We start from the raw sequence: 25033 nt of genomic DNA, 5'->3' as shown, positions 1-25033 counted from the left end.
TGGTGATGCGCACTGAATACTCCAGACTGCGAGTTGTGACCTTTTTCTTCAACCAATCAGGGAGTTTTAGAACGCGCTACTCACTTGCGAGGGTCTCGTGGGGGAGCGCGAGCAGCTCTGTGGTCATCCGCAGAGCCAGGTCTAGAGATCCTTTCTGAATAGCTACAGTGTCGGGCTTTGTCTGACATGGAGGGAGAGTTCACTCCAGGTCTTGGGGGTGATGTAAGAGAAAGACCTGCAACCCGCTCCCTGAAATTTAATGGCTGTGAAACAGTTTTATAAAGGTTGCACCAGCCCAGAAATAGTCTAAAAACTGCTTCCCCACTCACTCACAATGTGCCTACATAAGGTCTTTAACATACTTTGTGGGCTGTCAGAGTACTATCGTAACAGTGTGTAACCTTCGCTAGGCTACGGAGGTAGTGATAACTGTGCACCGAAACAATACATCAATCCGCTACCAGGCAAGATTGCACCTTGTGCACAGAAATGCCCAACTGCGCGGTTAACTGGGACTGAATGAGCTGCAGTGGGTTACACCTTCAAATAGTAGTAGATTTTAGCCAACAGCACATAGCTCCATTTCAGGACTTGCAGTTTCACTTTGTATGTCAGCTTTTTTGGCAATGTATGTCATACATTTCAGGGCATGTAAATATGGTCCAAAACATTATTCTATAGCCAAGCTAAGGAGAAGTGTGTAGGGTGTACAGGGGGCAGCAGCAGGTGCTGCACATTTTCATGAGATTTCGCTGTTGTGCTCCAAGGATCATTGATTATGCCAACTACTGCTGCAAAATGCAGAGGACTTTAATTACAATACATTCTGTGCAGCACACCTGTAGCTTGGACCAATTAGAGACTCGTTAGCAAAGACTGTCCCCACTCAGACACCTGAAAAACCGCAGCAAGCATTCATCTCCAGACAGTGCACGTAGCACCCAACGTTCCCATTTACTGGCCTACTGTCCCGTAGAAGCCTTGCCCTTTCCTTCCCAGAGCACTCAGCAGCAGGCTCCGGTCAACATATATCACAAACCTAAGCATCAGTCTTTAACTGTCATGCTTCCTTTGCAAAAGTCCCACATTGCTGCCAAAGGGAGAAAAGTCAGGTAAGTTCTGCCGCTGAGCAGCGGACACCTTGCTGCCTGTCTCACTAGTGTGGCTGGTGGATGGAGGCACTACAGGACTGTCGCAATGTGTGGGTCGCAGCAGAGTCTCTAGCTGCAGTGCTGCAAGTGTCATGGTGTCTTGCCCAGCACAGATGATCAGACAAACACTGGCTGCACCATTGTTGGGTCTGTCTCTGGTCACACTACTTGCCGATGGTAGTTAAAACTCTGTGCAGACGACAGTCAGTCTGGTTGGTTCCTGGGTCCAAAGCCAGTCATGAGGGTGAAGGAGTAGCTAGTTACAGGCTGGGGGAAGGATGGATGCAAACCTTGTAAGGCATGTACTGTGCCTCAGTTGTGACTGACCAACAGGAGGCAGTCACTCTCATGGGAACCACAGCTTCAAATATGGTCCAGTCCGAGATGGGCCATGCTGAACTCACGGTATTAGTATTAGGACACTCAGGAGTATCAGTGCGCTTTTCAAGTACGGCTACATTTACATTTACATTTAAGGAGGGAAATAGGAGCAGCCAGCAAGGAACAGCTTTTAATTACTCAGCTGATTTGTCTATATGCACTCTGATGTTCCAATAAAGTGAGGAAAGTAACTAAATGTATTCTTGTTGATGTTTTTATACATATGAAAGCAAACTGTCATAGTGCACCTTTTATACTGCACAATTACTTTCGGGATTGTTCAACTTTCCAAACTCAATAATATCTATACCTGCACAAGCTCATTTAGGACTACTGCATCGAAGCCAGACAGATACTGTACGTAATATCTTTGCATCACTGGTCCGTATTTTCGTACATGTGCTCGGAGTTCTTCCATATAGAAAATCAGTTCAGCTATGTGCCTAAGAAAGCAAAACAAGAAAGCTGTTACAATGTTAAAAAACATTTTTTTTAATGAAGCATTTTTTTTTAAATATTTTTTTATCATCCAGCCGCTGTTAAAGGAATCCACAATTGGTATAACACCTAGATAGGTGCCACAAACCACAAGCAGAAATAAATCACATCTGATATAATGTGAGCAATACGTACATGTTTTCATTTAAATAATGGTCTGGTTTCATCCACTAGCATGTTACAAGTCAACAAAAGTTTCCAACAAGAACTGAGAAACAAAAAACTACATAAAATAGCTTCTGTTAATTTTGTTTCAATGCCTGGACAGACACTTTCAATATTTTATTGCAAATGTCAACAGCGTTAAAACTTTTTGTACTTAAAATACAGCATATGCCAGAACCGCTAGGCAAAAAAGGGAACGATTCATATATAAAACATGGCACTGTGCATCTCAATATACATCCATGTCTGGTCAACGCAGCACGACCTATTGTAGAGGACAATTTCCTTTCAGTTATTGAATATGTTAATGTATTTTATTAATTTGGAGTCATTTATTATGTTATACTAAATGGCAATATGTTCTTAAAGCCTGCTATGATGCCAAGGAGGAAAATAGATGAATGTGACCAGGTAAAGTTGGGATATTTTGTTGTAGAAGACTTTCAGCGTTTTTATAACTGCAGGTGTCATTAGACGCAGAACACTTGATGGTATATTGTCGAGATTGGCAAGTCTCCAGTCTGAACACGGCATATTGTATTGTATTGTAATTGCATTTAAATAGCGCTTACTACCCCCGACGAGGCGTCGAAGCGCTTTTTCGGCGAGTAGCACGCTACTCCGGGACCCATAGAGGATTAGTGTTGAATTAGTATAGTGAAACATGCAAGTAGATTTTAAGTGGTGGATAGGTTAGTCAGTTATTTGGATTTGGAATTATAGCAGAAGGATAGAGGAGGACAAAGGTTTGTATTTATATAGCGCTTGTTGACGCACACTATTCAGGAAGCCTATAAAGGATTAGTGGTGAATTAATATGGTGAAATATGAAGTAATTTCAGTGGTGGATATTAGTCAGTTACTTGGAGTGAGAAGGATAGTGGAGGGATAAAAGGGGAAGAAAGATGTGCATTCATATAGCACTTGTTACCCCTGATGGGTGTTGAATCGCTTTTCTGGCGAGTAGCACGCCACTCCAGAACCCATAAAGGATTACTGTTGAAAATTAGTATAGTAAAAATAAATATGAAGTAATTTGAGTAGTGGATATGTTATTTAGTTATTTAGGTAGTATAATAGTATAGTTTAATATGGAATTTGAGAAGTGAACATGTTAGTCTGTTAAAAAGAGTGAAAGATTTTTTTTTTTAGGTCTTAGCAATAGGAGGAGGCTTTTGGATGAGTAAAACGGAGTTTTGGAGGGGAGGACTCAGAGGAAAGATTTTTAGAAAGGTTTGTTTTAGAGGATCGGTATAGTAAAAGTGGTGTCAGATGATGCAAGGAGGGGTAGAGTAGGAGAGAGTCTAGAAAGTGGTATTTTGGCAATCATAGTAGTGGTATGGGGTTTGGGATAAATGAGAGAGTGGATGTAGAGGATATATTGATAGATGTATAGGATGAGAGATAGGGTAGTGCATTGGAAGGAGTAGTAGAAGAAGTTGGAGATGAGTCAGAAGGTTGGGCTAAAAGATGTACTGAGCGAAGTATAGGCCGAGAAATAGGGTAGTGCATTGGAAATGCTAAATTTGAAGAAAGTGATAAATATATAGAACCATAATTACATTGAAGTATATAGATACATAAAGGAGGTAAGTATATGTAGATTAAAGATATTGATAGAGGCACAGGATGAGAAATAGGATAGTGCATTGGATATGCTTTTTCAGGAGAAAAGTAACAGACAAGCAGATCCAAGTACATGGAAGGTACATAGATGCACAATGGAAGTATGTAGATGTAGACCAAAGATGATTTTTATTTATTTATTATTATTTTTTCTCTCAACAACATAATTATTTTACATGTTTATACAAAGTAATACACAAATATAGGTACATATCTATAGTGAAAAAAAATGCTTGTATACAAAGGGATATGCTGTCAATTTCTATTTCCGTATGGTGCTTATGTGGGGAAGAGCCAAATCTTGAGTAGTTTTCTGAAGATAAGGTGGTTGTCGGTGGACCTTATGTTGGGGGGTAAAGAGTTCCATAGTATTGCTGCTTGAACAGAGAAGGATGTGCCACCCATGGTTTTTTTCTTGTATGGTGGGATTTTGAGGCGAGATGCTCCTTTAGAGCGGAGGTTTCCTTTGTTGAATGTGTTTGGTGATTTTATTCCTGATGAAGAGCGGTCCCATTCCATGTATTGCTTTGTGGGTGATACAAAGCAGCTTGAACGTGGATCTTCTGGCAACCGGTAACCAACGCAGGGCTTTCAAGGCAGGGGAGATGTGGTCTCGCCGTTTGATATGCAAGAGTAGTCTGGCAGCCGAGTTCTGAATCTGTTGTAGTCTTTTCATGGTCATTAAAGGTGTTCTGTGGTAGAGGCTATTGGCATAATCTAGTTTGGACAGAACAAGGGAGATGGTAGCTTGGACCTTGTGTGGAAATCCTAAATGAGGGAAAATTAGTCGCAGCGTCTTTATAGTAGCAAAGCTTGATCTTGCTAGTTTATCCACTTGGGCATTCATCGACAGCTTTCAGTTCATGGTCATTCCGAGGTTTCTTACTTCCTTCGATACTTTAGGCAGTGATCCCAGTTCATCAGGCCATGCTGCAAGCGGGTTGTAATGTTTCCAATCGCCACACGTGAGTATTTCAGTTTTTGAAGCATTCAATTTGAGATGGCTCCAGGCCATTCACTGATCCACGGCTCTGAGACAGCTGAAAATTAGTGATTTTCCAATGTCTTTGGGGCATTCCAGTTGAAGGAGTATTTGCGAGTCATCTGCATAGTTTTAGCACGTGAGATGAAATTTATTGGTCAGTACTGGTAATGACTTCATGTAGATGTTGAAAAGCATGGGCGAGATGATAGAACCTTGAGGGACCCCTGCTTTTGTGGAGTATGGTTTGGACGAGAAAGGTGGGGTATGGATGACATTAGTTCTGTTTCGAAGGTAGGACGCTATCCAGTCTAAAGCAGTTCCCTCTATGCCGGCTTCATAGAGTCTTTGTTTCAGAGTGTCATGGTCAACCGTGTCAAAGGCAGCTGAGAGGTCCAAGAGGAGTAGCGCAGCAACCCGTTGCGGTCAACTGTATTCTTCAGGTCATCCCAGATGGCTAAGAGGGCAGATTCAGTGCCTCTTCCCGGACAGAATTCTGTTTGGAAGTCTGAAAGTATGTCATTCTCTTCAATGAATTGTGACACCTGGGCGAACGCTGCTCTTTCTATCAGTTTGCCCAGGAACAGACCATTTGTAATGGGTCTGTAGTTGTCAGGGTTCAGCAGGTCCAAGTTTGTTTTCTTCAGTAAAGGGCGTATGTATGACTTTTAGAGTTCTTCTGGAAATATTCCAGTAGTTAAGGAATCATTGGTTATTCTTCTTGCTGCAGTGTCAGCAGAGGTTGTTAAAAGAATTGTCTTGAAAGTTTGTGGCGGACAGGGGTCAGAAGGGCTGCCGGCAGGCCTGCTTGCTTGCTTTGACCAGGTCCATAAATTCAATGGGTGAGATGTGTTAGAAGGAACGGAGAGGCTTGATTAGAGCATTCTAGGATTGTTGTTTTGTACAAGGGGTAGTGCTGGTGCATTGTTTCTGTTTTAAGTACGATTCCAATGTGTCTGCTTTGTCCGTGTAATGATTTGCCAGTTTGTCTGTGAAATCTTGAGTAACAGGATGAGTTCTTTCTAGGCAATTTGGTTTGCGAAATTCATTGAGTATTTTTTAGAATTCTTTATTTGCACATTTAGCTTTTTGAATTCTGTCTGAATAGTACCTTTTCTTATCTTTTTTGATAGACTTGTATAATCTGTTAATTTTCTGTAGGTGAAGTTTATCTTGTTTGGCGTTTGTTTTGAGCCAGGTACGTTGCAGCTTTCTAATTTGTTGTTTTATGTCTTTTATTTCTATGTTTCTCCAAGGCGCTTTTTTTCTTTTGTTCTGTTGTGTGGTTGTGAGTGGTATCAGGATGTCAAAAGCTTCCTGTAATGTGCGCATACACAGCAGTAATGCACTCAAAAAGTGTGAAAAATACTCTATTTCTCAATTACTCAAGTACTCCAAGTTGGTGTGCTGATTCTGAGGTGGGTCTACCGGACCACCGATTCGGAGAGAACATGAGAGCTAGAACAACTTGCTTCTAGACAGAATCTGCACTACCTTGAACCACTCATACCTAGTGAAAATTAAGCTTCATGTAATAAAACAATCAGAATAACAGTTTTCAATTAAACCATCAATACATATGCTGTACAATGAAGAAACAAAAAATAATTTATCCAACGTAGTCCAATGCTTCTTTTTATTCAAAAGCACCGTTGCTTCAGATTCGTGAATTGCAAATAACGTGGATTACATGCTTGTCAGTAGTAAATCCCAATGCATTTCGGGTGCATTAGCACCCTTCTTCAGGGGAAATCTAAAAAACATATACCGTAATCAATGCAGTTGTTCCATATCAAAATAAAGACCTAATAATCATCCAGGGGGATACAGTAACATGTGGGATCCATGTCAAATTCAGTTAAATAGTAAACATGACAGAATAATTATCAAAATGAATAGTTGGTTCATGGCTGCGTGTGAAGTGCAGGTTAATCTTGTTAAAAACAAAGTGAGCAGACAGAAAACCGGATCCAAAATTCTCTCTAAGGGGACCACCTTAGTGTATTAGTTGAAAGGGCTTGCTGATCATACGTGTCGTACTAAAAGTAAGTTAGTCAAAAAATACCTGAAAATCGTAGTGAAACGTAACCCACTGGCTTGTATATAAAAAAAAACTCTGAAATATGAAGTGACAACCAATGAAACACAACAGCAACCTCAAAAAACAAGCATTTGCAATGCAATAGGTCTCGCATTTGCGCGAGTTTGAGCTATTGCCATTGTAAATGACATTGCCTTTTATTTATGTGTTGATTTTAAAAACATAAATAAAAGGCATTGTTTTTTACAATGCCAATAGATTAAACTCTCGCAAATGTGAGACCTATTGATTTGCAAATGCTTGTTTCGTGTGTTTACAAGAATGTGTCCAATTTAGTATTTTTTTCTACTTTAAGTCACATTTTTTGTTCAAATTAATGATTACAGTCCAGGCAACATCAGGCAGCAAGGTATGGTGTTTTCCTTATTCATTACACGCAGATCGATTATTTCGGCGTAGGTGTTTTAGCAAGGGCGCGCGTTCCCACTTAGTTTAGGATCTTGAATGGCCCTCTTTGCAATGCCAAAGACAGAAAGCTACTGACACACATGAGCGGTGTAATCACTAACAGCCGCGTTTATCTTATATTTACATGCTCAAGTATTCTAAAGCGTGCGCAGACACCTTAACTTTAGTAATCTGAACAACATTCCCCTTTGTCCTAGTGAACATGAGGCTAGACTAGCAAATGAACACGTCATAGGAGGCAGTGGCTTACTACTACTGCTACTGCTCCTACTAGTACTACTCCTACTATACCTACTAGCACTACTACTACTAGTAGTCTTACTAACAATAATAGCAATAATCATAATGCATATTATTATTATTATTTTATATGGCGCCTCTTGCCGCACTGCTGTCGCTTCATAGGGCTATAAATAACTGAAAGGTATTCGCAAAGTTACACTTGGCAGGTGTACTTATGTGGATGTTGTAGTCATTCATATCTTCCAACCTCTCCACCCAAACACACGTACCTTGAAAACACGCCCCACTCAGACCTGTGTGTAGCCTGAATGTCACGATCTGAAAACTCAGACTTTCACACTTCTGTTGATAAAAAGCGGGCCACTGCAATGAGCGATAATAGGATTTTCCTTTACCGCCTAGACACCGCACCCCCATTCCGTCAACTTTCACTGCCAAGAAGGTTACAGTGCCAGAATGGGGTTCAGGTCAATGTGCGTTATTAGAAAAATGCACACTGACATATTCCATATGTACGTTTCCATACTGCACCGTGCACATACTAATAGTGCTGCAAGTAAAAAAAAGAAAATAAACACGAGGGCTAGATACAAACAAGAACGAGGTTTAGGTAGCGTTCTAAAAAGCTACTGTAAGTCCCCTGCTCGACGTGTAGTCTTTATTTTTGTTATTTTTGAAATGCATGACTGCCGCTGTCAAAACGGGCGACAGCAACCTAACTCCGCCCTCCCCCCCCCGTAACTGTCACACCTGGGGACAGGTTCGTTACTGATAAGTCTTAGTGGGACGCATTGACTGTAACGGGATCACACAGTAAGGCAACTCCGCTGTTACCAAATGATTAAGTTGTAGTTGGACAAACTCCCTAAGCTTCGAACGTCCTTATCTCTGAAGTGCTCCCTGCTGGGGTAGAGCGGCTCAGCTACTGCCCCGGCCTCCGCTCGCTCTGGGAGGGGGTGTGTGAGACGCGGTACACTTATAGGATTGGGCAGAGGGGGGTGGTAGGGTTGGGGGCAGAGTCACTCGCATACGAGTCCTCCGCCTGAACCGCCAGGCAGTTCCCGACGCTCCGGAGACCTTGGTCTGCATCAGCCCGCACACGGAGCTCCGAGGCGCGATGGGTGAGCTTCGCCCGCCTTGCGCAGTTTGCAAATAAATATCAGCGGCCTGAGTGGAGGCGCCACCGAGCGGACACTGCACGCAAGTGCGCGAGGCACCAACGGCAGCCCAGCAGCCGTTCCAAAGAACCAGCAGGTTAGGGCTCACCCAAAACAGTCATGCTTTCTGTCTCCTCGTTTTCCCAGGTGCAGACAGCACCTACTTCCTGTTTGGCCGGCAATGCTTCCGGGTCGCCGCAGGCAGCGCGGCGGCCCGCCCTGCACGGGGAAGGGAGGCAGCTTTCGAGGAGGACAGCACCTGGCCGCGAGCGCGTTCTCGTGCGCGTGGCCTTAACAAATCGGCGCGCGCGGCCAGTGCTGTCCTCCTGGGAAGCTGAGCCGTTAACAATAAGGTCTCTGGCGAGAGCGAGCTTCGCTCGCTTCTAGCCGAGACCTAACAAGGGTTCAGTCAAAAGGCCACTCTTATGTACTCTCACCTGTACAATAAGAAATTCTGTTTTCAACGTCACAGTCGACCAAAATATCCTGCCTCCTGTAGCCACTCGTATAGATTTTGAACAGAATTTATGCTCTTCAGATTTGTACTGGATGGTAGTTGTGTTTCCAAGTGTTCCAAATTGAGTTTGTTCCACGACCGATAGGTGGATGGACGTAAGGTAGTTTTAGGTGAGTCGCTTAGCGTTGTTTTATGTTGGAAGGCAACTAAGTGGTGGTCTGACCATGTGACTGGAGTTATAGTTTGAAAGGTAACTAGTTCAGTATTAGCAAAAATGACATCTAGGATATGTCCAGCGATGTGTGTCGGATTGTGGACAATCTGATGCAGGTTCAATGCGTCTAGGCCGGTGATTATAGTTTTTGGCTGGGTCATATTGGGTTTATCAAACCAAATGTTAAGGTCACCCAGAACGCATAGGTTGGAGTGAATTTGTTATCAAGTTTGAATCTGTGTCTAGAAGTGCGTCTGAGAATGTTGCCTTGCTAGGTGGAGGTCTGTAAAGGAGCAGGAAGTTACAGGAGGAAGACGGTGTAGGATTGCATCTTGTTAGAAGAGCCTCAAAATTCTTTATGGAGATGTTGTCAATTTTAGTGATATGTATTGTTTGCCTGAACACAACAGCTAGACCACCTCCTTTTTTGGCTATACGATTTTGGGTGATTATTTGATAGCCTAGAGAAATGGCTTCATGCAGGACTGGAGCCATATCTTCTCCCAACCATGATTCGGTTATGAATAGTATGTCTAGTTTTGCATCGGTGAGAAGGTCGTAGATGTGATGCTTATTTTTAGAGAGGGATCGAGCATTTATTAGTAGACAGTTTAGTGAGTGGCCTTTGGTGATAGTGGGACTTTGTTTGGTAGAAGAGTGATCGGTATTGTGTGGGTTTGTAGCAAGTGTGTTTTTAGAGCTGGTATTAGCTGCATTAGGATAGCAATCGTGTAGCTGTTCTGTATCGTGTTCCTCATCCAGCATGCTAAGAAGGCATTTTGATGGGTCTTCATGTGTATGTGTTGGAGATGGTGTTTGAGAGGGAGTTAGAGTGCTGTGTTGCTTTTGTGGTGTAACATTGTTGTGAAGTAGAAATGGGGAAGCAAAATTGTGACGTGTGCCATGTTGCTTATATTTTTTGCGTGTGTTTAAGGCGGAAGGTGTACGAGTCAGGGAAGGTGGTGCAGCATGTGGGTCATGTAGTAATGTTCTAAATTGTCCAATGGATGGGAGGCGGTTAGAAGAGAGGTGCTGTATTGCTGTATCTGTGTTAGGTGTGGTGAAAGAGAGAATGCTTGGCATTGGAGTTTGTTCCTTTGTGTGGTTTGAAAGGTGGGTATATGTTTGTATTTTGTGGTGGTAAGTATTATGAGGTGTTGCGCTTTGAAGATCTTGTTGTGCTGATCTGTGTGATACGTTTTGCTTTTGAGGAGTAGTGAAAAAGGGTGCTGATGTATATGTTTCATGCAATGGATTTGGCTGTGTAGTATTGTTTGAGAGAGGAGGTTGTGATGATCGCACTGGATCAAGTTAATCGCCATTGTACTGCCCCGACGCAGGCAGCTATGCCCTTTTCTTCCTCTTGATTTAGGTTAACTCACCCTATACCTTTGTGATCTATGAGGAGCAATTTGGAATACACTCAATCGCGCCCTCAGTTGACGGGTTTGACATGCCTCATTTTTCTCTGACTGGTGAACAGGCTTACCTTAACTTTTTTCTTTACCATTCGAGAAGACAAGACATGCATGTACGAATTCCAGTCAAGAAACAGGGACTTGCTTAGTCCCCTTTTTAGGTCTCGCCTGAGCTAGCGCATGCGCTGCACGGAGAGACATTTAGTAGGGGCTTTAAAAAGTGCAACCACGGCTGACCTAGTGCTTGCGTTCACGAGCGCGTGCACGCGTGCCCAGCTTTCAGCGCCCGATCAGGCGCCATCTGTCTTTCCTCCTTGCTTTCTCAACGCTCCTCCGCCCCGCCCCTCCCCTGCCGCGTTGCGCACTGCTTTCACTTTTGCTCACATCTTTGAAACTAAGCGCGCCGCCGCTTCTCGGACACCGCGCTCGATTTATTTATATATTTCTTAACTTTAGCACTGAGCACAGCGCAAGCTTCAAGGACACGGCACTCAGTGTTGAAGTTAAGAAATATATAAAGAAACCGAGCACGGTGCCCGTGAAGCGGCCCACTTTCAGTTTTAAACTTAAGCATATCCTTGTTTTGTTCTGTCAGTTTGAACTGCAATTTCCTCAAGGCCTCATTTTTTCGTGGTTCTTCGAAATGCGCCTGGCCGATGACTGTAAAAGTACAGTAACATTCTGTGAATCAAGGCACTGTGTAAAATTTAACATTATGCAGATTTACTTCACTTTACAAAAAGTGTTATTCATTTTCCACTGAAGAGAAAGCTCTGCCATACGAGACACTATTTCTTGGAAGCTACTGTTCGCGTTTCGAAGTGTTATTTTGAATGATGAAGGAGAACGGTATTGCGCTTTGCGTTATGCAGAAATATGTGGCTAATTCCCTGTAAGTGTCTGAACAGGCCGCATTAACGGGTACGAAGAGACACTTCTCAGCAGAAGACAAGCCACCTGAAAGCAATAGCTGCTGACATTTTTTATCCCTTTTCAATCATTAACAGGCCCTTGGTGGGAAATTATGTTGTTCTCTGTTGGTATTTCAAGCCATAACACATTTAGTATTTCTGCGCACACTGCAGTAAGCCCAACGTAATTAGAAATGCATAAATGGAGGCTAGTTGAAGAAAGCGCTTTCTCCCTGTTAATTGTGCTGTAACTGCTGCTTAGTAAAGAAGAACAGCTCAGGAGGGAGAAGATTTTATTTGCATGGCTGCAGGTGCAATTAGCATAATCTCCGGGGTGCCCTTTAAAGATGCTGATTTATAGCAAGATATAAACCGAAGCATCAGGGGAAACAGTATGGAAAACAGATTCGAATGGCGGTTCATGTTGATGTAATATATCGGAGCTAACACTCCGGGGCTTTTGCGCCAAATGTGTTTTACTCTCCTTAACATTTTAGCATGTCCTGTTTTCTCACACTCTGACCATAAATATAGATAGCGTTATGTTCTGGTACAGTAAATATGCCCGCGTAAATACGTTTCTGCCCAATGCTGTTTATTCCCCGAAGAGGTTTTTCCCGATACATTCCAGGTTTTCCTACCCAGGATTGGGAATAACGAGCGGCATTGAATTTCACACACGGTCACCAGCAAGGTTTTCCTCTTTTTGACTCGGTTCCCAAGGCGAATTTCCCCAGGTTTTTCCAAACTAAATAAGCACAGGGAAATTTATGAAATATGCTGTACGCTAGCAAGCATGCAGTGTCAAACATGCAACTCAGAACTACAGAGTTCTCTGAAGAAAGGTGGCCCAATGTGGCTGAGGTCCGAATACGAGATTATGTGGGTTAGTTCTTGGAATTAAAAACATTAATATTGTTGGAACATAAAAGTTTCAGTATATGCTAAAATACCCAAAGGCATCTACAGAATCACATTACATAATGCAGAAGTGTTAAAATACTACATTCCAAAATAGCATTATAAAAAACATGGCAATCATACTGTTATTCATTGGTGAGCGGGAGTTGTGTTAACTAAATCCCTGTTTTCTCTGCCTCCTCCCCCAATGGTAGCCCAGCCTGTAAAGTTTTTTGTTTTTTTTAGGTCTCGCCTAGGCAGCGGAGAGCAAAAAAACACAAGCATTGGCATAGCCAATAGGTCTTGCCTTTGGGACCTTATAAGTGTTTAGCCATGCAACAGTTGATATTGTTGCACCAAGTATATTGTGCTGCATAACTAAATACTTATAAGATCCCAAAAGCGAGACCTATTGGCTATGCCAATGCTTGTTGTTCTTGGTATGGCAGTTCTTTGGGTAAGCAAAGGAACAAGTTACTTAGCTTTGTTAATGTTCATTCTGAAGGAATTACTTCTTTCCACAAAGTCCTTATACCAACCCAATTCAGTACCAGTTGATTCTGCATTAATACGATTGCAGGCCTGAAAAACTCAAACATTGGTGGCATTACACATCCAATATATGGCGTACCGAGGCCAGTGATCTCAGATCTGCTTAAATGAATATGCTACTTACCAGTATGCATCTATTCTTGGCATGTAGGGCTGCTGACATTCATATCTATAGCATAGATCGCCGCCTAGTGTTGGGTCCGGATGATTGCACATTGTTGTCCTGGAAGAGTCTTCGAAGTATCACGAGATAGGTGGCTCCTCCCCTGGACTACAGTGCGCATGGGCATCAACTCCATCCTCAGATTGTTTTTAGCCATTGTGGCGAAGATGGAGTGTAATAGTAAAAGCGATGGCCATGCCGAAGAGTAAATGCAAGAAAAGTCTGCAGCCGCTACAGGCGCCGGGGAGGAGGGCGGGCGATATGAATGTCAGCAGCCCTACATGCCAAGAACAGATGCATACTGGTAAGTAGCATATTCAGTTCGAGGCATGTGGGCTGCTGAATTCATATCTATAGCATAGAATACATAGCAGTCCCTCCATTAACGGCGGCCGCCTGTGCCAGCTGCAGAAGTCTGAAATAGTGTCTTAAGAACAGCCTGCCCCACAGCGGCCTGCTGCTTGGAGTGCACGTCTACACAGTAATGTTTAGTAAAGGTATGTGGTGTAGACCATGTGGCTGCTCTACAAATATCTTCCAAAGGGATATTACCAAGGAAAGCCATAGAGGCCCCCAACTTACGGGTGGAGTGGGCCCTGGGGGGGACCGTTAAAGTGCGCTTAGCCTTGTGATAGCAAATCTGAATACACTTAACGATCCACCTGGCTATACCTGCTTTGGAGATGGGGTTGCCCTTGTGCTGTGCTGAGAAGGCAACAAAAAGCTGTTGTGTCTTTCTAAAGTCTTTGGTTCTGTCAATGTAGTACATTAACGCTCTTTTGACATCAAGCGTGTGGAGCATTCTTTTTGCCACTGTCTCAGGGTTCTGAAAGAATGCGGGCAGTTCGATGGTTTGATTAACATGAAACTGCGACACCACCTTAGGAAGGAACTTGGGGTTAGTGCGCAGCACCACCCTGTTAGAATGAATTTGGATAAATGGCTCTTGTACTGTGAGCGCCTGTAGCTCACTAACACGCCGTAAAGACGTGATGGCAATGAGAAAAGCCACTTTCCACGTTAAGAACTGAATCTCACATGAATGTAGAGGCTCAAAAGGTGGGCCCATCAATCTGGTGAGGACCACATTGAGGTTCCACACAGGAGCTGGCGGGGTCCTAGGAGGAATGACCCGCTTTAGCCCTTCTAGAAAAGCTTTAATGGCAGGCACCCTGAAAACAGAGAGATGCTGCCTGTTTTGAAGATAAGCCGCTATGGCGGATAAGTGTATCCGAATGGAAGCATATGCTAGATTGCATTTGTAAAGATGTAACAAATAGCAGATGATATCAGGAATGGTCGCATCTAGTGGGCTGACATTGTGTTCAGTACAGTAAATGACAAACCGCTTCCATTTTGCTGCATAGCAAGCTCTGGTAGTGGGCTTCCTTGCCTCCCGGATGATGTCCATGCATTCAGGAGGCAAATCAAGGTAGCCAAACTCTAAGACCTCAGGAGCCAGATCGCCAGATTGAGCTGTTGCGGATCTGGATGCTGAATGTCGCCATGGTTCGGCGTCAAGAGCCTGGGCGTGAGGCGCAGCCTTTGATGCGGTACCACGGAGAGTTCTAGAAACGTGGTGTACCATGGTTGGCGTGCCCACGTTGGAGCAACCAGGGTGAGCGTCATTGAGTGTTGCTTCAGCTTTCTTGCCACCAGCGGTATGAGAGATGCTGGGGGAAAAGCGTACGCAAATCTGCCTGACCAGTTCATCCATATCGCATTGCCTTGCGACTGTGGAGGAGGGAACCTGGCGGCAAAGCTTTGGCATTTTGCGTTTTCCCTCGTGGCAAACAGGTCTATCTCTGGATGACCCCACTGCTGGAAGTACGGGCGGAGTACAGATGGATGTAACTCCCACTCGTGCATCTGATGGCTGTACCTGCTGAGCAGATCCGCCATCTGATTGTCCTTGCCCGGGAGGTGTTCTGCCATGAGGAAGATGTTCCTCTGAATGGCCCACTTCCACATGCTCTGAGCCAGATGAGACAACTGTGGAGAGTGTGTACCTCCCTGCTTTTGGATGTAGTACATGGCCGTCATGTTGTCCGTCCGGATCAACACGACCTTGTTGCACAGATGTACTTTGAAGGACTTGAGCGCCATGAAGATCGCCATCAGTTCTAGATAGTTGATGTGCATCTTCTGCTGCTGCGTCGTCCATAGTCCCTGCACCGTGTAGTGGAGCACATGAGCCCCCCATCCCTGGAGAGATGCGTCCGTCGTCAGGGTAATCTGTGGCACAGGCTCTTGGAACGGTCGGCCCTTGCAAAGGTTGTGTGGATTCCACCAATGCAGAGAGCTGTATGCCCGACCGGTCACCAACACTAGGTCGTTCAACTGTCCTTGAGCCTGAGTCCACTGATGTGCCAAGCATTCTTGGAGCGGACGCATATGCAACCCCGCGTGCGGGACTATGAAGATGCAGGAGGCCATCATGCCTATCAACTGCATGAACACTCGTGCTGGAAGGGAGTGTTGCGGCCTGAACTTCTGGATGAGCGACTGGATGTTGTGGATCCTCACTGAATTTGGCTGAGCCGTGGCTGCCTGAGTATCTATGGTCGCGCCCAGATACTGCCGCACATGTGCTGGCTGAAGGTGCGACTTCGGATAGTTTAGTGAGAAGCCCAGACCGTGAAGGAGATGAATGGTGTGGGACATGTCGGCGGCGCACTGCTGGGCTGACTTTGCTTGAACAAGCCAGTCGTCCAGATAAGGATAGACGTGGACGTTTTGTCTCCTGAGGTGCGACGCCACCGTCGCCAGACATTTCGTGAACACCCTGGGGGCTGTGGTCACCCCGAAGGAAGGACCTTGAATTGGTAATGCCTGTTCTGGATGGTGAACCTGAGGTATTTCCTGTGGGAGGGATGGAGTGGGATGTGAAAGTAAGCATCTTTGAGATCCAAGGTTGCGAGGAAGTCTCCCTGATTTAACAATGGAAGAACCTGCTGCAGCGTTAGCATGTGGAAGTGTTCTGAGAGAATGTACTGGTTTAGGGGCCGCAGGTCCAGAATAGGTCTGAGGGACCCGTCCTTCTTTGGGATTAAGAAGTACAGGGAGTACACCCTTGTGCCTTCTTCCTCCACTGGCACGAGCTTTATCGCGCCTTTTTGCAGCATGACAAGAACCTCCTGCTGCAATAAGTGCAAATGCTGCGCTGACATAGGACGGTGCTTTGGTGGTAAGTTGGGTGGAGTGGACGTGAGCTCCAAACAATAGCCGAACTGGATAAGCTTCCTGACTCACCTGTCTGTGGTGATGGATTTCCAGACTGGCAGGAAGTGCTGGAGTCTCCCCCCGACAGGTGTTGGATGGTCGGGGGGCAGTGACAGGGAGTCACTGTTTGTTGGTGGCAGAGGAACGGGAGTTGCTGTTGCCCCTGCCTCTGCCTTTGGTGCTGTTGCCCCGATATCCTCCTCTACTCTGCTTAGTGTACGAGGATTGCGCCCCACCTTTATTGAACTGTGTCTGCTGTGACATCTGCCCTCTGTTAACACCTCGATTGCCTGAGCGACGAAAAGTGTTTCCTCGAAACTGTTGGGATTGGAGAGCTCCCATGGACTTGGCAGTTTCCGTATCTTTCTTGATCTTTTCTAGGGTGGTATCCACCTCTGGACCAAATAACCTGTCAGGGTCCACCGGCTGGTTAAGGATGGTAGCTTGGATTTCTGGCTTAAAACCTGAGATTCTGAGCCATGCCTGCCTTCTAAGCATTACACTGGTATTGATTGCTCTGGCGGCAGTGTCCGCAACGTCTAGGGCGCACTTAATGGAAGCATTAGTGATGAGCTTCCCTTCTTGGATAAGCATCTCCCCTGCCTCTTTATATTGGTCTGGTAGATGTTGTAATAGGGTCTCTAGTGTGTCGTAGTGTGCCCTGTCGTAACGTGCCAAGAGCGCCGGCGTGTCTGCTATACGCCAGATATTGGCTGCTTGAGCTGCTACTCTCTTTCCAGATGCCTCCAGCACTTTCGACTCTTTGTCCGGGGGAGGAGCGTCACCGGTGGTCTGCGAATTCGCCCTTTTGCGGGCATTAGAAACTACCAAAGAGTCCAATGGCAACTGGCCCTTGATATAGGTAGGATCGCCAGGTGCCGCTCTGTATTTCTTTTCGATTCTAGGGTTGACCACCCTGGACCGTGTAGGGTCTTTAAAGATGTCCGCAGCATGTTTAAGGACCCCCTTTAGCATAGGAAGAGTCTTGACAGTCTTTTCGGCCGTTGAAAAAGTGTCAAATAGGAAGTCCACATCCACAGGGTCAGCATGTAGTTCCACATCGTGGTTCTTGGCTGCTCGTTCAATCAAGGCATTAAATGCCGCAGAATCCTCTGTGGGAGAAGTCTTAACAGTGTACAGTTGAGGGTCATGGACTGTGTGCTGATCCCCTTGGTCACCAGCCCCTATCCAGGAGTCCTGTTGCTCATCAGACTCTGTGTGAGCTGGGAAGTTATACTCTTCGTCCAGCTCTCCTGCATCCTCTCCCTCAGAATAAGTGGGTGAGGGTGTCGCAATCCTGTGGGACTGTGGAACAAGTGGTTCGACCAAGACCATGGAATATGGAGCAGGCCTCTTGCGCTTCAGAGGAATGGTATACGACTCCAAAGGCTGCGTTGCTGTGACTTTCCGCCTGTAAAGCGTAAGCTTTCCGGTGTCGGCATCGATAAAATGCTCTGTCTGCTCATCCAACAAATATTGTGGAGCCGGCTTCGATACCCCAGAGTCCTTGGGCACCGAGCGGGGCGCGAAGGCCTTTGGTGCCACCTTCGGCGGCAGCGTGAAGAGGATCGGCGCCGAAGTCTTTGGCGTTGAGACAACGGGCTTTGCGGCGGAAGGTGTCTTCGGATCCGACGATGAAGCTTTGTCTCTAATTCGCTTGAGGGAGTCCGAGACCTGCTTCGTAAAGGAAGCGGATGGCTTCACACCAGGGGAAGACCTGAGCGCCGTAGACTTCTGCTTCTCGGAGCGAGGCGTCGGAGCATCCTCCTTCCGTGTGCCACGACCTCTATCCGTGTCCGTAGACATGGCCGGCGCCGGCGTTGGAGCGGCGGCCTTGACCACTGGCGTTGGTGTGCCGCCCTTCGGCCCGATGGCCTTGGTAGCTGTCGGTTCGATGGTCTTCTGTGGCTTCGGTGCGACGGTCTGTCTCGGCTCCGAGCCGCCGGCCTTCTTTAGCTTCGGTTCGACCACCTTGACCACCTTCAGCACCTTGACCGGGTCGGCTACGTTCTTTTGCGCCGACCGCTTCGACACCTCGGAAGAAGACTGCGTCGATGGGGGAGCAGACGTCTTCGGTTTCGATGGCGCCTCTGCCATCTTTGTGGTAGTCGATACTGATGGTTTCAGTTTCGGTTTCGGTTTTGGCAATGGCGGCTCTGCCGATGTGTCCGTAGCCAGGCCAGAAGGCGGGGCCGTGGATGCTGGTATAGGGTCTTGGGTAAGGCCGACTGGCGATCCCTCGACCTGAGCCTTTGTTAAAGTCCGAACGGGGCATAGCTCTTCCTCTGAGCTATCTTCCATGGCCCCATAGGCCTCATCGTCGTCTCCTACCTCTCTGACGACGTCTTCAACATCGAGGCCTTCGACCTCCGCGTCGTATTCGCATTCGACGTCTACCGTCGGAGGTGAAATCTGCAGTCGAACTTCCTGTCAGTCTGCTTCTTCGTCATCGAAGATGTCCACTGGTGCCGGGGCCGACTGCCGGGCCGCCATGCGCGCCACGCGCCGAAGCCGCAGAGTCTTAGTCGAACGAAACTTTGAACAAGCCATGCAGCTTGCTTCATTGTGGTCCGGCGACAGGCACTTGTTGCACACCGGGTGGACGTCGATGTGTGGGTACTTGGATCCGCACACGGGACACTTCTTGAACGGGCTCCGTTCCATGTTGCGTCTCCGAGGGTCTTGCTGCGTCGACTGGGCCTCGATAACTTAAGAGTCACGGGACGCCCTGGAAATCCAACTCGCCGAGTTGGAGCCGAACCGGGGCACCGAACGCAAACAATACCGACGTATAGAGAAAAAGGCCTTGGGCCTCGAAGGTTTAAAGTTTATTCCGACTGGAGATAACGAAAGGACATCCGAACCTAATGGCGGAAAAAAACAATCTGAGGATGGAGTCGATGCCCATGCGCACTGTAGTCCAGGGGAGGAGCCACCTATCTCGTGATACTTCGAAGACTCTTCCAGGACAACAATGTGCAATCATCCGGACCCAACATTAGGCGGCGATCTATGCTATAGATATGAATTCAGCAGCCCACATGCCTCGAACTAGTTTTTATGTTCTACATGGATATTAGTGGAAACTAAAAACAAAGAAAATACAAAACCACTCCCCTTACTTACTCCAGGAGGGGAGGTGAAAAGTGCATAACAATTCCCAAAGTTGTTCTGATAATGGATAGGTGGCTTGCTTAGATAATCACTCAAATAGTGATCAAGGGAAGATGTTTTGATAGAAGACCACAAGAAACTTACACAAGGAAGCTATGAAGCACAGATATCAAACTGAACTCCATTCTCATGTGAGCATTTAAACAGTAATGACTTGGAAAGGACAGCAAGACGAGTTAAGCGGTAACAGCTTCACATATTGCCTCAACTGAAACCCCTTTCTAAACGGCCCAAGTAATAGCCTTAAACTAGCTGACTGAGTTCTAAAACCCACTTGTGGATAACCTGCTTGTTCATAACAGATTTTAAGCACCATGAAAATCCACCTGCAACTGGTTTACTTTTTGACCTTCTTTTTTTGTAAAAATTCTTTTTATTGAGCATCATAGATCAAAAATAATCGCATTTGTACCGTAGAGTGTGCAGGCCCCGATGTTGAAAGCATACACCTAATAAAAGCTCAGATTCATATGTCCCAGGGACCATACAAGGCCCCACATACAATGGAAAAGATGCCTGTTTTGAAATGACATGTTTTTAGAGGAAGTTCTCAAACAAGAATGTGAAAATATAACCCCCTCTCCCAACTCCCCCTTCCTCTTCCCTGGTGGTGGTGTCGCATGGTGTAGTATTGGGCAGCAAGATGTCTCTATAGAATTGGGTGTGTGGAATATATCATCCAGTTTCACTGTGAAGCAGGTTAGGGTTGGAAAAGTTGCATAACCCTTATGGAAGGAGGACATACCGTGGAAGGTAGACCTTGGGAGATAGGTGACTACTGAGACCCATTTAAGTTCAAAAGTCTTGTAATCATCTCTGAAGAGGTCTGTGAGGCGTTCCAACGAGAGGATTCTCCAGAAAAGGGCATGCCACAACAACGTCGCTGGTGTTTCTGACTTTTTCCAGGCGGCCGCTATCTTAAGTTTCGCCGCCCCCTCACAAGGCCACATAATCGCCTTATTGGCTTTCGTTTGGTGTTCCAAAGCCGGTTCCCTAATACCCAATAGTGCCCACTCAATGGTGGTCGAAATGGGGTACCCCAGCATATCTTTGATATGTGAAAGGATTTCCTCCCAGAAAGGCCGAATACCTGGACAGTCCCACCAGATGTGTCGGAAGTCTCCCCGCAACCCACACCCCCGTCAGCAGAGATCTGAGCTGTCAGGGAAAATCCACATTAGCTTGGTGGGGTAAAGATACCAATCTAGCAGTGTCTTGTAGTGTGCCTCCCTGAAAGCCACAGACTTGTTGTGTTAAGTGATGCTGCACCAAACGTGTTTTAACTCCTCCTCAGTGATATCACGCCAAAGGAGATGTAGCCTGCCCGGGGGTTATGTACTGTAGTCAATAACAGAGTATATAACGAGGAAATTGCACCTTTCATCGAGCCTGCCTTATGAACTACCGGTCTTTCCATAGCCGTAAGCTTTCTAGTAGCAGCCTCTCTTATGTGCGGCAAAGAAACCCAGTGTTTGAACTGGAGCTAGAAATAGTACTTGGTGTGGGGGACCAAAAACTCTCTTTTACAGCTTTCAAAGGTCAGGACGTCATAGTTATGGAACAGGTCGGAAAGTTTCAGGCAGCCTCACTCCTTCCAATAATCAAAGGGCCCTTCACGCATCGCCGGTGGGAATGCCGGATTGAAATGGATCGGGGGGTATGGTGAAGGAAATGTGGTCCTACCCTCCCTCCTCGTGATTTGATCCCAGACTGTCAAGGTGGTGCATGTGGGGGTTCTTATATAGGTTTTTGCCGTTCGATCTTTCTTTGGCTTCCACAGGACATCCCAAATGAATCGACCCACAATTGACCTGTCCATGTGGAGCCAGTGCTTGTTAGACTCCCTTGCTGACCATTCTGTCACCACCCGTAATTGTGCCGCTTGGTGGTATAGTGCGAAGTCTGGTAACCCCACTCCCCCCTCATTCCTAGGTCGCCTCAGCACGTGAAAATGGAAGCGAGCCCTACCCCTCTGCCATATGAATTTGGTAACCAGTGTACACAGGCACGGCAAGAGATTGCGGTCCAGTTCGATAGGTAAAGCTTGGAAGAGACAAGAGTTTGGGAAGAACTGTCATTTTAATAGCGTTGATCCGTCGGAGCCATGAGATGTAAAGTGGCTTCCATCCCTTAAAGTCCTGCTGAAGCGGAGCCACGAGTGGGGGGTAATTGGCCTTGTAAAGATCCCTAATCTTAGGAGTGAAGTGGACACCCAAGTTTAAGATGGAGTGTTTAGCCCATTGCAAGAACGTCTGGCCTTTCAATATGGTCGCCTCGTCGGTGGGGACCATGAGGTTAAATATGGAGGATTTGGATAGGTTGACCTTGAAACCTGCACACTAATTCAAAGCGCCTCAGTTCCTCCTGTATTTCCTGGAGTGAGGAGGCTTGTTACATGAGCGCAAGCAGGATATCATCTGCGAAGAGGGACGCTTTATGGTCAGTGCCGCTAAAACGTATTCCCAGGATCACTTTGTTGGCCCGGAAACTTACTGCGAGGGGTTCCATGCTGAGAGCGAATAAGAGGGGGGAAAGAGGGCACCCTACCGTGTACCTCTGCTAAGGACAAAGGGGGAGGATGCATTGCCATTGACCAACACTCGGGGATTGCGGGCATTGGTAGTTGGCCCTGACCATGTTGAGGAATGCTTCTCCAAAGCCAAATTTCCACATGACTAAGAAGAGGAATGACCAGTCCACCCTGTCAAAGGCTTTTTCGGCATCTAGACCCACCAGTATAGCGGGAAGATTAAATTTGGACACTTTCTCAATGAGGTGTATGGTGCGTCGGATGTGGTCATGTGTTTGCCATCCCTTTATGAAGCCTGATTGATCAGGGTGGACTAGTGTGGGCATGAGGTCCTCCAGCCTGGTGGCTAAAATCGTGGAATAAATCTTCGCGTCAAGGTTAAGAAAGGCTATGGGCCTGTACGAGGCGCAGAGGTGGGGGTCTTTCCCCAGTTTGGGAATGACAGATATCACCGCCTCAGACATGGACGTAGAAACCCTGGCATCTGCTGCGATCACCCGGAATAACTCAGTGAGGTGGGGAATGAGTTCGGAAGCAAAGCATTTTTAAAACTGTGCCGTAAGGTCATCTGGTCCCGAGGCTTTATGAAGTTTGAGGCTCGAGATGGCTTGTCTGACCTCCTCTGAGGTAATAGGCTCATCTAAGGATTCCACAGTTGCTGGGGAAATGTTCGGGAGGTGCACTGAATCTAAATAGAGTTGTTGTATATCCTTGCCTGGAGGTGTACCATGGTAGTTGCCCATAGAAGTCGCCAAAGATGTTAGCCTTAATATCATCCGAGTAGGTGAGCTGGCCCTCCCTATCCCAGATAACTCCAATGATTCCCGCATTACCTCTTCGCTCTGAGTTGGCGCGCTAAGGGGGAGCCTACCTTGTCGTCTTGGGCATATGATGTCTGGCGCAGCTTGAGCAGTGTATACTCACCCTATTATTGTAAATGGTGCGTAGTTTGCCCTTTACCGCTGTGAGTTGTCGCTGCAGTGCCCGAATGGGTGTCTCCTTATGTGCCTTTTCAACGACTTAGAGTTTTCTTTCGAGGGCGATGCGTTCTTTTCCCTTTGCTGGTTTAGGATCGAATTAAGTTGGATAAATTTGCACCTCAGCACCGCTTTAAAAGCGTCCCAGTTATTCTGCGGGGAAGTGGCCTGTGGGATGTTACGGGTAAAGTATTAGACGATGGAGGCCCTCAGTTCCTCGCGAAAGGTTTTGTCTTGTGTAATCTCTGCCGGGAAGCACCATCTCGAGGCGCCAGATTTAGGTCTAGGCCAGGTCAGACTAATCGATACAAGGTCTGAAACGGAAATCAGCAAGATCTGCGCGGCCTGCAGGGGCCCCACTAGTGCCTGGCTAATGAAGATATAGTCAATCCTGGAGTAGGCCTGGTGAACATGCGAGAAATATGTGCAGTCTTTGGTGGTGGGATGTACTGTCCGCCAGGCCTCGCATAAGCCCAGGGTATGTATTTTCCTTTTGACCCATTTGGAGAAGCTGTTGGCAGTCGCCCTCTTGGAATGTGAACTATCCAAGGAGTCATGCCAAGTCAGATTGAAGTCTCCTAGTAGGATCACCGGCCCTTCCGCAAAGCCACTTATCAAGTCTAGTGCATTAGATAGGAATGTCGTCTGGCCCGAGTTGGGTGCATAGAAGGAAATAAATGTGCAGAGAGTGCCCCGCAGTCTCCCCCTGAATATTATGATTCTACCCTCCCGATCTGTCTTGGTGGTTTCTGGTTGAAACTTGGAGGAGCAATGAAAGAGCAAGGCCACTCCATTGTGTTTAGTACCAGCGGAGGACATATAGATTAAGGGGTATGTTCTGTGGCGAAGCCTAGTGAACTTGGATTTTTTGAGGTGAGTCTCCTGGAGAGCAACCACCTCAAATCGACACTTCGTGAGATACTTCCAGATTCTCTGGCGTTTTTTAGGTGAATTCTAACCCTTGACGTTCCAGGACGCTATGGAGACCATCGGCATGCTGTACCTCCCTCCCTCCCCTTTTGGATCACAATCTCCCTGTGGGTGTAGTAGCCGCTATGTCTGTCAAAGAAGCTCAGTACCCCCCTGAAACCTGCGTGTCACACTGTACCCCCACCTTTCATGTTGCATGTCGCAGTAGAAGCTTAAAACCCGTGAAGCCCCTACACCACCACCAGGAACCCACCCCAAACAAAACCCCCAATAATTCCCCAAAAATGTGAGCCGTGCTGCCAACGGGCTTTTGGCTTGAGAGTCTTCTAAAAAAAAGATAGAAGAATTCCAGGTGATACAGACAAGGCCCGTACCCCCCGACTGCCGTGCGTCGAGAAGCTAGAAATCAGTTCAAAAGGAGGAAGAAAAACAAAAACCTCAGTGTCACTGATAAGCGTCTGCTGCAGCTTGTCACCCACTCAAAAGGGCATGTGCACCTCGACTCCACAGGGTTCCAGTGGGTCACAGCCAACGGGCGGTCTCTCAGTCCCGAGACCGCTAGGGCCGAATCAAAAATTGAGAGTGGCCAATCAAGTATGATTATCTGGTAGCGCCTTCGTGCACCAGGTCCTGGAGCCTCCCAGAGGCTCCAGGACCTGGCTCGGTTAGGGATCCTGGCTGGATCGGTTATGGATCCTGTGGCGCCTTCATTTTCTGGACGTGGAAGGCCCAAGAGGCGGAGACCCTCAGTCAGAATGGACACATGGTGCGCCTTGTTCTTATAGTCAAAAGCAAGCCCAAAAGGGAATGTCCAACAATACAGTATGTTTTCTTCTCGTAGCTTGGTGGTAACGGGTCTCAGAAGCTGTTGAC

General features: G+C 46.5%; 1 protein-coding gene across 1 annotated transcript in view; it reads right to left on the bottom strand.

Annotated features, from left to right (window-relative positions):
- Positions 1 to 25033, bottom strand: part of NCKAP1 (NCK associated protein 1) — a 577107-nt gene that overhangs the window by 306036 nt on the left and 246038 nt on the right. Inside the window, exon 13 of the mRNA XM_078680487.1 lies at positions 1843 to 1975. Coding sequence (XP_078536613.1) covers positions 1843 to 1975 — 133 coding nt within the window. The remainder of the gene's footprint in view (positions 1 to 1842; positions 1976 to 25033) is intronic.

The sequence above is a fragment of the Lissotriton helveticus genome, chromosome 3_1, assembly GCF_964261635.1.
Source record: "Lissotriton helveticus chromosome 3_1, aLisHel1.1, whole genome shotgun sequence".
NCBI lineage: Eukaryota > Metazoa > Chordata > Amphibia > Caudata > Salamandridae > Lissotriton > Lissotriton helveticus.
This window is presented reverse-complemented; position numbering and strand designations above follow the sequence as displayed.